The following is a 12,440-nucleotide window of genomic DNA, read 5'->3' on the forward strand; positions in this document are numbered from 1 at the left end:
TTACTTTTTAATTTGACGAATAACAAAATATCATTTTTATTAATGTGCCACAATGACAATTGACCATTTTTTTGGAAAACATTTTGACCAATAAAAAATGTCATTTTAATTATTGTGTTATCCACAATGACTTTTGACCATATTTTTGGAAATAAATTTTCTTTTTGCACCAGTAATTATGTTTTATTTTACATTTTATTTCATAATTATATTGGTATAAAATTCATACCAATGTAATGAAATATTTTGTATATAATTAATTAAGTTATCAAGTTCAGTAGATTGATAACTTTGTATAAATTTAAGGAAAATATATTAATTAAATTATTGAATGTATAAATATACCTAGATTTTTAAAGTATTACATATGAAAAAATAAAGCTATTTCAAGTATAATTAAAAATTAATATGAAAGTATAATTATTTTTTTGAAAATTTTGGTAAAAATCTCAAAATTTGAAGATTTTATTTAATGTTAAATTGTATATACTATCTTATTAATTAATTCAATTATTTAATATTTTTAAAAAATTCTAAAAGCTGTTTTTGATTGTTTGAAAATGAATTAAAAATCAATAATCATTTTACCTAAAAAAAACAACAAATGTTAAATGAGACGCATTTGACATGTGGATCTAACTCATAAAATTTTCAATAATTTAATTTATGATAAAATTTATTTTTCAGATTTTTTTATTTTTATCATTTTTATTAATGTGCCACAATGACAAATTGACCATTTTTTGGAATATTTTGACCAATAAAAATATGTCATTTTAATTTCTGTGTTATCCACAATGACTGTTGACCATATTTTTGGAAATAGATTTTCTTTTGACACCAATAATTATGTTTTCTTTTATATTTTATTTCATAAGTTATATATGTATAAAATTCATACCAATGTAATGAAATATTTTGTATATAATTAATTAATTATAAAGTTCAGTAGATCGATAACTTATACATTCAAAGAAAATAAATTAAAAAGTTAAATTTATATTTAAATTATTGAACGTATAATTATACCTAGATTTTTTAAAGGATTACATATTAAAAAATAAAGCTATTTCAAGTATAATTAAAAAATTAATATAAAAGTATAATTATTTTTTGAAAATTTTGGTAAAAATCTCAAAAATTTAAGGTTTTATTTAATTGTTAAATTGTATGTAATATCTTACTAATTAATTCAATTATTTAATATTTAAACAAAATTCTAAAAGCTGTTTTTGATTGTTTGAAAATGAATTAAAAATAAATAATCATTTTATCTAAAAAAAATAACACATGTTAAATGAGATGCATTTGACATGTGGATCAAACTCATAAAAATTCCAATAATTTAATTTATAATAAAAGTTATTTTTCAGATTTTTTATTTTGTCATTTTTATTAATGTGCCACAATGACAAATTGACCATTTTTGGAACATTTTGACCAATAAAAATATGTCATTTTAATTATTGTGTTATCCACAATGACTGTTGACCATATTTTTGGAAATAAATTTTCTTTTTACACCAATAATTATGTTTTCTTTTAGATTTTATTTCATAAGTTATATTTGTAATACCAATGTAATGAAATATTTTGTATATAATTAATTAAATTATAAAGTTCAGTAGATTGATAACTTATGCATTGAAAGAAAATAAATTAAAATTTAAATTTATATTTATTAAATTATTGAACGTCTAATGATACATAGATTTTTTAAAGGATTACATATTAAAAAATAAAGCTATTTCAAGTATAACTAAAAATTAATAGAAAATTATAATTATTTTTTTTTGAAATTTTTGGTAAAAATCTCAAAATTTTAGGATTTCATTTAATATTAAATTTTATATACTATTTTATTAATTAATTCAATTATTTATTATTTTAAAAAAATTTAAAAACTGTTTTTGATTTTTATTTTTAAAAAATAAATTATATCAATAATTATTTCTAAAAAACAACACATGTTGAATAAAAGACGCATTTCACTAATGGATCTAACTCATAAAATTTTCAATAATTTAATTTATGAAAAATTTTATTTTTCAGATTTTCTATTTTTAAAATATTTTTATTTTAATACTTAATTTTGATGTTTAGTTTATAAATTTAGTTAAAACAATAAAATTTCGCGGGAAAAAAGCGCGGGATACTTAACCAATAAAATAAAAGTATACATAAAAAAAATACAGAACTAATAAGCAATCAAATACAAGATAGATAAGTAATAAAATCATTTCCCGCGAAAAAAGTAAATAAATAACAGAATTTATACGCGGATAAAGCATAAAATATATATCTTTAGTCTATATAAACCTCCCAAAAAACAACAACAAATTATTTCTTATATAAATTGTGAGTTTAGGGGGTTGTGAAATTTTAGTTTCCCTGTGTGAAGTTTGGGTGTGAGATAAAAATTTCATCAAATGGTGAAAAAGAAGGTGGGTGAATAATATTAAGCAGGGAAACTAAAATTTCATAAGAAAGCTTCTGTTAAAAAAAAAAAGAACAAAATTTCTTATAAATTAATCTATTTCTCAATTCTTTGATTCTTCGCACAGGAAAAAATGGTGTCTCGGCGATTCGCTCAAGTGTCGAGTGACGAGGAAGACGATGTACCAGCGACTAGGTCAAAGGGACAGAACTCGAGGAGCCCTGATGAAACAACGGATGGGAAGCGGGGGAAGCGGAGGAAGCGTAAGAAGGTGAAGCTGTACGAAGATTATACAGACGATGAGGAAGAGAAGGAAACGGAGAGGAAGCGAAAGAGAAGGGCGAAAAAAGACGAGGAGGAGGAAGAGGAGGAGGAGGAGGAGGAGGAAGAAACGCCTCCGGAGGAAGAAGAGGAGAAGCCTGATGACGCGAGTCCGATTGGTGAATCGGTTAAGGTTACGGGTAAAGGCAAAGGAAGAAGAACCCATTTCGAGCAATTCGAGTATGATGGCAACAAATACGAACTGGTGAGTTTTGTGTGTTATATCTCTTGGGATTGTTGATTCTGCTTTCTAGGGTTCTGCTCTTTGCTCTGATTGATGGATTTATATGTTCGAGTGCTGTGATCGTATTGAGCTTGCGTTTTTTCCATGTCCTGATCAAATTTGTAGATTTGGAATTGAAAGTTGTGAAATTTAGGGATTTGGAAAGGTGGGTTTAATCACGTACTCAGGGATGGTTGAGATTTTTGTTTTTGTTTTTCTCTTCTTATTGAGTCTACATGTGGACCTTGTTCCATTGCTTGCTTTTATCACATCGTTGTGGATCCGGAAATCTAGGGCTTTGAAGGAACTTTGATTTCTATGTGAGATGATTAGAATGTGTTAACGATCTTTCATTTGTTATCTTACTGGGTATCAAGGCTAATGTTATGTTTATGAAGAACCTAAGATGATGTAGGGAATAAGCGATAGATGCTCTGTTTATTATGTTTAATGTCTGCTTGGCTCAATGCTTGAGACCTTAAAGACCATTTGTTTCTAGTCTCGCTGACATTACTTTCTTGCACAGGAGGATCCGGTGCTGTTGGTTCCAGAAGACACAAATCAAAAGCCATATGTTGCCATTATTAAGGTACTGGTGTGCTAGATTTTTGTATATGCGTTCACTAGTTCTCGTTGTATATCCGCGTTGAAATAACTTGTTTATTATTTTTTTTTTGGCAGGATATTACCCAAAAAAAAGATGGAAGCATGATGATTCTGGGACAGTGGTTTTATCGTCCAGAAGAAGCAGAGAAAAAGGGTGGTGGGAACTGGCTATCAAGTGATACACGAGAACTGTTCTACAGTTTCCATCGTGATGAAGTGCCAGCTGAATCTGTGATGCACAGATGCGTGGTGTATTTTGTCCCAGCCCATAAACAACTCCCAATACGCAAAAATCACCCTGGTTTTATCGTACGGAAGGTCTATGATACTGTTGAGAAGAAGCTGTGGAAGCTGACTGACAAAGACTATGAAGACTCCAAACAACATGAAATCGACCTTCTTGTCGAGAAGACGATGTCGCGATTGGGTGATCTTCCTGACCTGGAACCTGAGGAAGTGCCTGCTGATATGGAGAATCTGTTGAAGTCTAAAAGATCTTTCCGGAAAGTAAACATAGCTCCTGTTGATGTTAAAAAGGAGGAAGATGCCTCTCTAAAACCTGAGACCCCTGGAAGCGGTGCGGCTATTTCGTCGGAGCATTATTCTATCTTACTGAAGTTCGATTCACTAACAGGTGATTCTCATCGTGACAAGTGTTTGGCGAAGCTTCTGGAAGCAGTCCAGAACATATGCTATACCACTGAGAAGAAACTAGCTGGCGATGAAGCAAAGGTGGGTTCAGGTGGATCCCATCTTGAACAGGATGGGAAAGATGCTGAAAATGGATCTCAGGAAACACCATTAAAGGTTTTAACTGACCTTTTTTTTTTAATCACTCTCCAGATATTCTTTCTCTTCATACAGTCACTTTTCACAATAGTTTCTAGCGAGATGAACCAAATTATATGCTGGTTATCTGAAATGTATCAAGAATTCAGTAGTTGCTGGAATAAGCCTTTTGTTTTAAACTGCTTGACAGGATGAGAGTTTTCTCTGGCCAGATGCTGCTGTTCCTCCGGTGTGTGCTCTTGAGCAAGCTTTACATGTTTCACTTGCATCGGATTATCATAAGTATAATCAAAAGATGAGGACACTGGTTTTCAATCTCAAGGTTAGAATCTGCATTCATGCTATCTCATTACTTCTCTCCCTTATGCCTTATGTTTGTTTATTACTACTTCACATTTAACAAGTTTGCCGTAAGCATGACTTATGCGTTTTGTCTAACTATTTAAATTCCTTTTTGTTTTGTCTGCAGAACACTGCACTGCTAGCTAAACGACTGCTCAATGGCGAGTTAGAGCCAGCAAAGATCCTGAACATGTCACCCACTGAATTAAAGGTTAAGGACTTGTCATGTTACATATTCAGATTCTCCTCCATTTTTTTTCTCTTCAGTCTCCCTTCCTCAATTTCACTGACATAGAATCCATTCCAAGCTTCTTTGCCATAGTACGCAAGTATAAGTGAGTATATCTTTCATGTTAAAACGACTAAACTGTTAGTTTTGCTGGGGTTCAGGAGGGTCTTACTGCTGAGGAAACAGCGAAGAAGGAGCCTGATGATACAGAACGAATGCAGGTTATTTTCATTTCTGACAATCAATCTAGTCTGTTGGATTTCAATTGGGGAATGTTTTTGATCATGTCATGTGTGGTTCCGGATGCAGATGACTGATGCAAGATGCTCGAGGTGCAGTCAAATCAAAGTTGGTCTGAGGGATATCATCCAAGCTGGGCATGGAGATCGCTATCAGGTTCGTATGCTTTTCCATATTACCCACTCTATTTTTGGATGACTACTACATGCTAAAACCGAAATCAAAATAGAGATACTGTGAGTATATAAGCCAAGTACATCATTATAATATCTTGATCTTCTTCTTTTACTGTTCATCTCCGTGGATCATAATAATCACATTCTGATATTGTCATATGCATCTAGCTGGAGTGTATTGCCTGTGGACATTCCTGGTACGCCTCAAGGGATGAGGTATCAACTCTGACTATAAACGCAGAAAAACCTGCCCAAGGCACAGAGAGTGAGGACGTAGAGAAGAATTTGACCAGTCCTCGTGAAGAAGCTGAGAAGAAAGCCACAGACGAATCCGTGAAGACGACCAATGACTCAAATGCTGACAATAATGCTGAAGCCACCAAGAAACCAGAGTAAAAAAAGTTATGTTGAGGGTTTTAAACTGTACAACCGTATGTTTAGGATTTTGATCAAACTGGATTTCATTTTAACATCTGATTAACCGCAATAGTTAAGTTGGGTAAAGCTTATTTATGACAATAAATTAAGACATTCATTATGGGCATATAATAAATCAATTGTCAATGGAACTTTGGTTCCTTATACTATTATAATATTATTGTCTTCTTTATCAGCAATTGTCTCTTTATGTTTGTCGACCATACACGATCCTATGCAGTTAGAACATGGCCAAGTAGGGAAGTACATGGATAGAGACGCAAGTGTCTTTGTCTTTCCTCATAAGACGACTTGCAAACATTCTGATTCTACCACTAAACAAAGCATTACACTTGGCTTCCTCTTTCTTCTCAGCTTTTTCCTCTTGCTTTCTATTTTTCCTGCTCCAGCCTAAAGATACAAGAATCACATTTATGTCTTATCACATTCGTTTATTTCCGATTCCATGTGATCACATAATAGTTTACTTGACATGTCTGTGCATCAAACCATAACAGCTACACATTCTTTAAGGATAATAGACCCTAACATCACACCACTCAACTTTGCCCCAAATTTCTCCTCCTTGGCGTCTTTCCAGTGAAATCTCCGCACACCAAATTTCTCCTTCTATCACAACCAAGAATACAGCTAGTTTCCCGCCATAATTCACACAGTGCGTGAGGACCATGATCTCTCAGACGACAAGTCTCCCACACCATTTACTCCTCTCCAACACCTCTGCTTTGGATCATACCATCTCAACTCCTTATCTCGATGATGATAGTAGTACAATACATCATCAACGACACACGGATTCCGCCACGCCTCAAGATTCGACCTCTCGTCCGTTTCCCATCTATTTTCTTTTGGTACGTAAACATATTCGGAGAATCCCTTATGTATATCTTGTTAGCTGTCACCATAGAAGAACTACACATAGTAGACAATATGTAACGTTGCTTCATTTCTACCCCTAACATCTCATGCTTCCACATTTGCGTCTCTGTATTGAACACCATCATGACCTTCGTTCCCCAACTAGGTAAATTTTCCCGTCGATCATTTCAGCGACCTTAGCAACCATAGGCATAGACAATCAGAGAAAAAGGTTTCAAATTTAAACTGATAGAAAAATGAAAAACAGAGACTGTATAGACGATTCAAGAGAGTAAAATGAAGACAAGATGAAGTGGAATAACATTCTTTTCATATCTCTGTTCTTACTCACTTTGAAGCTTTACAAAGTAAAAACCTTTACAAATAAATAGAAGGATCAGTCACTTTCTTAGATCTAGATCCAAGAAACACACCATTCTTCAACGAGGATCTAAATCTGTAATCGATGCATCATTGATAGAACCAGTAATAGACCTGCTCGTGGATTGGATAAACTCCAAGTTATCAGGGTCCAGTCCATGCCTGCTTGGGAGGATAAATCCGGGCGGTCGAGGCACAGGCAAAGAGGTTGTGCTACTAGTGAGCATCACCATGATCACAGGTAACAATGGACGAGCTGCAGGATCTTCTTGAATACATAGTAGTGCGATATGGATGCATCGAGTAACCTCATTACTTTGATATCTCTCTCCTATGGATGGATCCACGAGTTCTAATGGTGACCCGTTTCTCCAAAGCCTCCAAGCCTAACACAAGTGAATAAGTTAAAATTAGTATCCTCTGGCTTAACCATATACACTCATGTAACTTGAAAGATAATACTCACATGTGTGACCAAATTATCATCAAAATCATCAATGTTGCAGAAGCTGCTAATCTTTTTTCCACTTATAATCTCAAGAATCAATATTCCAAAGCTATAGACATCAGATTTCATGGAGTAATGCCCACGCATTGCATACTCTGGTGACATGTAACCACTGCAAAATAAAGAAACAGTCTTTTAGCCTACAAGCAACCACCAAACAGAGTTTATAGTCAATTTAAGAGAAGAAGTCTACTATGTTCCAACGATTCTTCTTGTGTCAGCTTGAGTTTGATCAACTCCAAAAATCCTCGCCATACCAAAATCTGCAATTTTGGGGTTCATATTGGCATCTAAGAGAATGTTACTCGCTTTGAGATCACGGTGTATGATTGTAAGCCGTGAATCTTGATGAAGATATAGAATCCCTCGAGAAATCCCTCCAATAATGTTGTACCGTCTTGTCCAATCCAGTACACCTTGCTTTGCAGGGTCTGTACATTTTATAATATATAAACTATTAGCTACTATAAGGTCTCCTTGGAACTGATAAGTAATATTAAGCTCATCTTACCGAACAGGAAATAGTCAAGGCTTTTGTTGGGTACAAACTCATAGACGAGTATCTTTTCTTCTCCTTCCAAACAAAATCCAAGAAGTCTAACCAAATTCCTATGCTGAAGCTTTGTCACAAGAACAGCCTCGTTCTTGAACTCTTGCGCGCCCTGTCCTGATGATTTCGATAGTCTCTTCACTGCTACTTCAGTACCAGTTAAAAGCTCTCCCTGCAGAAAAAAATACGATCAAACTCTGTATTGATTCAACTTCATACAGCGAAGTAGCAAACCAGTTAGAGAAAGAACTTATTACCTTGTAAACTTCACCAAATCCACCTCGACCGATCATGTTACTGTCCGAAAACTTACCAGTTGCAGTTTCTATCGTCTTAAAACTGAATTGCAGTGAGCTTGTTGTTGTGATCTCATCACCAGCTGCACAAGGCAAAGTTGAAACATCTTCCTCAATATCCTTTTTTTCAGAGTTTGTTAGGAGATTTACTCATGGAAGCTGCAAAAAAAAAAAAAGAACCAACCAAACCTTGAACTTCAGTTGATTTGTGTGTTTTCCTTCTCTTACAAACCACTAATCCTACAACAAGCAGTGCCAAGATAACGGTGATAGGGACAACAATTGCCACAATAGTCCCTATCGAAATTGATTTCCCGTCTGCATAAGCCACAAATCAGTGATGCATTTACAGGTTTTAACAGATTTCTTGTTACAAAACATAAGAAAGAGTTTACCTTTGCCAGTTGTATTTGCCGGATCGCTTACCGGAGGAGTCAAAGCAAGCGGTGGCGGAGGTAAACCCTGCGGCGGTCTAGGCGGTGGCAATGTAACATTTTCAAAAGCTCCAGCATAAGGATAAAGATCCAACCGGAAAAAGCAACTCGGCCTTATTACCGCACCACCTTGTTTACCGCGACAACACGACAGATAATCGCCAACGTTTTTCTTCAGACAAAACTCACAATCCTTTGAAGAAACATCAGGTGTACATTGCATCATCGCGTACATAGTTTCGAAAGTTGTCAACAAAGCAACCTCAGCAGCAAAGTACTTTTGTCCAAATGATGATGATCCATTATTGCTCAACGAAGCTGCAGCTATTGTACGGACCATCAACTCTTCATATACTCTATCAAACACTGTCAAATTAGCATCGGTATCTGCGATATCTCCGGTATTGTAAAGGGATTCAGATGGCTCCATAACGAGTGAACCAGAGAAGGAAACGTTGGAATAACGTACCATACAACAATCTGGCCATGTATAAGCTTCTGTTTGGTTAAGACAGCTCTGTGATAAGCTGTCTGATGCGCCTTTGATGCAATCTGAACAAGTCTCTGGTTTGGTTCCTGGAATACACATGGCAATGATGAAGATTCTGTTGGGATTCTGACCGATGGAGGAGTTGAAGAAGCCGTTGTGAGATGTGACATTAGAAGCAAGAGAAGAGAGGATTCGACGACGGTTTAAGTCGTAAGTAGAGTTGGGTTTAAAGAATCCATTGAAGCAGATATCTTGTGTGGAAACAGAATCTAAGGTTATGAGACAAAACCAGAAGATTGGTAAAAGTGAAGTCTTGAGCTTCATCCTCTCAAGATTCAGAACCAAAGATCGAAGTTAGATTGTTAGAAGTTAGAAGGTCAACTTCAATTACTGTATGGATTATCCATTGAGAAAAGATGAGAACCTGACAACATTCGTTGACTTCTGCCAAACCCTAAAAGCAGGTCAAAGAGAAACAGTGGATCCCAATCGGAAGTAAAACTTAATGATGAAAGCTATTATCTCCACCAATAATATGGACCCATTACACTCTGCATTGCGTCAAGAACAGATAGAAAGAGAATGGTTCAAGATAATCAAGCAAGTAGATTCTGAAATGGTCTGAAGATGCCCCTGTTATGTTACAGCAGATTTGCAGAAAGTCAAACAAAAAACAGAGCATGTTATGGGTTTCATAAAAACAGAAACTTTGAAATCGAACAATCGTTTTCAATACATACAAACCTATACATTAGAATCACAAATTAGAATCCCAAACAGTAAGAAAATAAAACCCTAACAAATTCTTAATCTTGAGAGGAACGAAGCCATAACGTAGAAAAAAGTAGGCTAAAATGCCATAACTTTAATAAATAATTTAATTTTGATTTTTTTAAAAATTCAAAAACTGGGAAAAGACATTGATTATTCTCATACATCTATAATATTACCAACCCAACCATAATTTTATCTATCCATTCCACTTAAACCCAATAACCCGACCTAACTTACATTTATTCTTAAATAATTAAACAATTAAAAAAAATATGTCTTCAACGTAACTTTTTTTTTATTGACCACTATCTTCTCTTTCTTCAACATTTTCTTCTTCTCCACCACTTGGATAATCTCCTTTCTCTGTTTTTTCTTCTCACAATTTATCTTCTCAACCTCACTCACTCTCTTCTCTTCTTCCACTCCAGATTCTCCTCTCTCCCTTTTTTAGTTCACTATTGCCAGGAAATCAGCTGATTAATTCACCTCGGTGAAATCAAATAGAGATGCGAGCGATGGAGGCTGGGAAGAGTGACAAGGAGGAATCTCACGTTCTTAAGCTCAATATCATCTCGGCGCAAGGACTCAAAGAACCGATGGGATTGCAGACTTTGTTGATTCCTCCAACAAGCTCTGTATTTAGATTGATCGATCAAAAAATTCTGATCCGTAGGACTCTTCGGGAAGACCCAGTCTCTCCAGATGCTGAGGGTCTCGTTCTACTGATCGGTGAGGATTCTGCTGCACTTAGATTAGGCAAACGGAAGCTTGCTTCCTGGCTTTATTTCTGATTGTCCTTGGAGTCGTTCTCTTCATCCTCAACAGAGTTTGGATCGATAATTCCACCAGTTTTGGAAAATGCATCGACGCCGTCTCTAGCATCTCCGATACAGCGGAGGTATGCATACATTACAGTAATTGAACCAATTTCAGTTTCCTTGAGGCAATTATTTGACTGTACAACCCACTCTTTTCGCAGGTTGCTATGTTAATGCTTATCCTCATATTTGCAACGATACATAGTGGTTTAGCTGGTCTCAGGGATATAGGAGATAAAATCATAGTCCAATGAGCATTTTGTGTTCTATTTGCTGGCATCTCTCTTCTTTTAGCTATGAACACCATTGTGAGTACTCTCTTTCTCTAGATGGTTGGATAAATCGTTTGGTGTTTGGCACATATACCCTGGATTGGAAACACAGTAGTTGCATCAGCTTCTCTCGGTTTGATTGCACAACATTTGTTTGGGGCTTGGAATGAAGACATGAGATTACGTAAAAGATACAGAGAGGCTTTTGAAGGCATCAAGAAGAGAACAAGTGTGGTTCCTTTTGCTGCCATTTTTGAAGGACGCCAAGTTTTGCTTGAGGATTACTACAAAGAATTTATGTAAGGCAGATTACAGAGTTTGTAAGTTCTTTGGTGAGATGTTATTTTGGATGTTTTGTTTTATCTATTATGAATACTTCACAAAACATGAAGAAAAAAAAATCAGCTATCTTTTTTCATTTTTTGTTATATTATATTTTATTCATTTTTTTATTCAAATGCAAAGATGGACAATTAAGTACAACTATGGACAACTAAATACAATTATATTACAATTATATACAATTATGGACAACTAAGTACAACTATGTACAATTAAAACTAAGTATAATTTAGTACAAGTGGTATAACTATATAATTTAAAATTATAATTATCATTAATTAAAAAAAAAGATAATTTCATTTTATCTATGATATTAATATTATTCCTTATAGTTTAAGACGTGTTTGCATTTCTTAAGTAGATATTTTCTTTATATGTTTAATTTAATTTAATTACTATTTTTATTAAACTAAGGAGTTGCATATAGTTGTCCATATTTGTCCAGTTGTCCATTGCTTATTCGCATCCACGAAGCTAGAGTACACGTGCGTCGACAAAAATAGACATGTGCGCCGTCAATTTTGTACATAGTTGTACCAAATTGTCCAGTTGTCCAACATTCTTCATAGTTGTCCTTTATCGATTTTAGCATTTTTCCAGTTGTCCCTTAATACAAATTATTATCTTGTACTTGTCCACATGATTTTCGACTATTGCAGTTCATTTACAAAGTTTTCATAACACAAATTATGCAAAATCATATATTTACATCTTTTCCATCAAAAGAGTGTTAACATTATGAAAGTCTTCCTTATATCATAAATGGTGTTTGATGTGAAACCAGTAATATGTATTAGAAAAATGATAATTTTATTTTATCCATGTTATTAATAGTGTTCCTTATAGTTTAAGACGTGTTTGCATTTCTTAAGTAGATATTTTCTTTATATGTTTAATTTAATTTAATTGCTATTTT

The 12,440-nt window shown here is 34.3% G+C and overlaps 2 protein-coding genes across 2 annotated transcripts; one reads left to right on the top strand and one right to left on the bottom strand.

Moving 5' to 3' along the window:
* Window positions 1-2,560: 2,560 nt before the first annotated feature.
* Window positions 2,561-5,932, top strand: LOC18014537. The gene is made up of 8 exons (XM_006396826.2): window positions 2,561-2,963; window positions 3,508-3,570; window positions 3,663-4,394; window positions 4,567-4,698; window positions 4,846-4,929; window positions 5,109-5,168; window positions 5,257-5,343; window positions 5,532-5,932. The coding sequence occupies exons 1-8, from the start codon at window positions 2,571-2,573 to the stop codon at window positions 5,757-5,759; spliced, it is 1,779 nt and encodes a 592-aa protein (XP_006396889.1). The 5' UTR covers window positions 2,561-2,570; the 3' UTR covers window positions 5,760-5,932.
* A 1,058-nt stretch (window positions 5,933-6,990) lies between these two features.
* On the bottom strand, window positions 6,991-9,754 carry LOC18014538 (putative cysteine-rich receptor-like protein kinase 35). Its single transcript, XM_006396827.2, has 7 exons — window positions 8,790-9,754; window positions 8,584-8,712; window positions 8,356-8,477; window positions 8,060-8,270; window positions 7,742-7,979; window positions 7,507-7,660; window positions 6,991-7,426 (listed from the first exon to the last, which is right to left on the bottom strand). Exons 1-7 carry the CDS (start codon window positions 9,640-9,642, stop codon window positions 7,100-7,102), a joined length of 2,034 nt encoding a protein of 677 aa, XP_006396890.1. The 5' UTR covers window positions 9,643-9,754; the 3' UTR covers window positions 6,991-7,099.
* Window positions 9,755-12,440: the final 2,686 nt, after the last annotated feature.

Source organism: Eutrema salsugineum, unplaced genomic scaffold (assembly GCF_000478725.1).
Source record: "Eutrema salsugineum unplaced genomic scaffold, Eutsalg1_0 scaffold_3, whole genome shotgun sequence".
NCBI lineage: Eukaryota > Viridiplantae > Streptophyta > Magnoliopsida > Brassicales > Brassicaceae > Eutrema > Eutrema salsugineum.

Bases quoted from the DNA above. Each gene is read 5' to 3' on its own strand.
- LOC18014537 (XM_006396826.2), top strand. From the start codon at position 2,571: ATGGTGTCTCGGCGATTCGCTCAAGTGTCGAGTGACGAGGAAGACGAT. The intron at 2,964-3,507 runs GTGAGTTTTGTG...TTTCTTGCACAG, and splicing joins ATGGCAACAAATACGAACTG to GAGGATCCGGTGCTGTTGGT. The intron at 4,395-4,566 runs GTTTTAACTGAC...ACTGCTTGACAG, and splicing joins CTCAGGAAACACCATTAAAG to GATGAGAGTTTTCTCTGGCC.
- LOC18014538 (XM_006396827.2), bottom strand. From the start codon at position 9,642: ATGAAGCTCAAGACTTCACTTTTACCAATCTTCTGGTTTTGTCTCATA. The intron at 8,713-8,789 runs GTAAACTCTTTC...TGGCTTATGCAG, and splicing joins GGCAAATACAACTGGCAAAG to ACGGGAAATCAATTTCGATA. The intron at 8,478-8,583 runs GTTTGGTTGGTT...TGCCTTGTGCAG, and splicing joins CAAATCAACTGAAGTTCAAG to CTGGTGATGAGATCACAACA.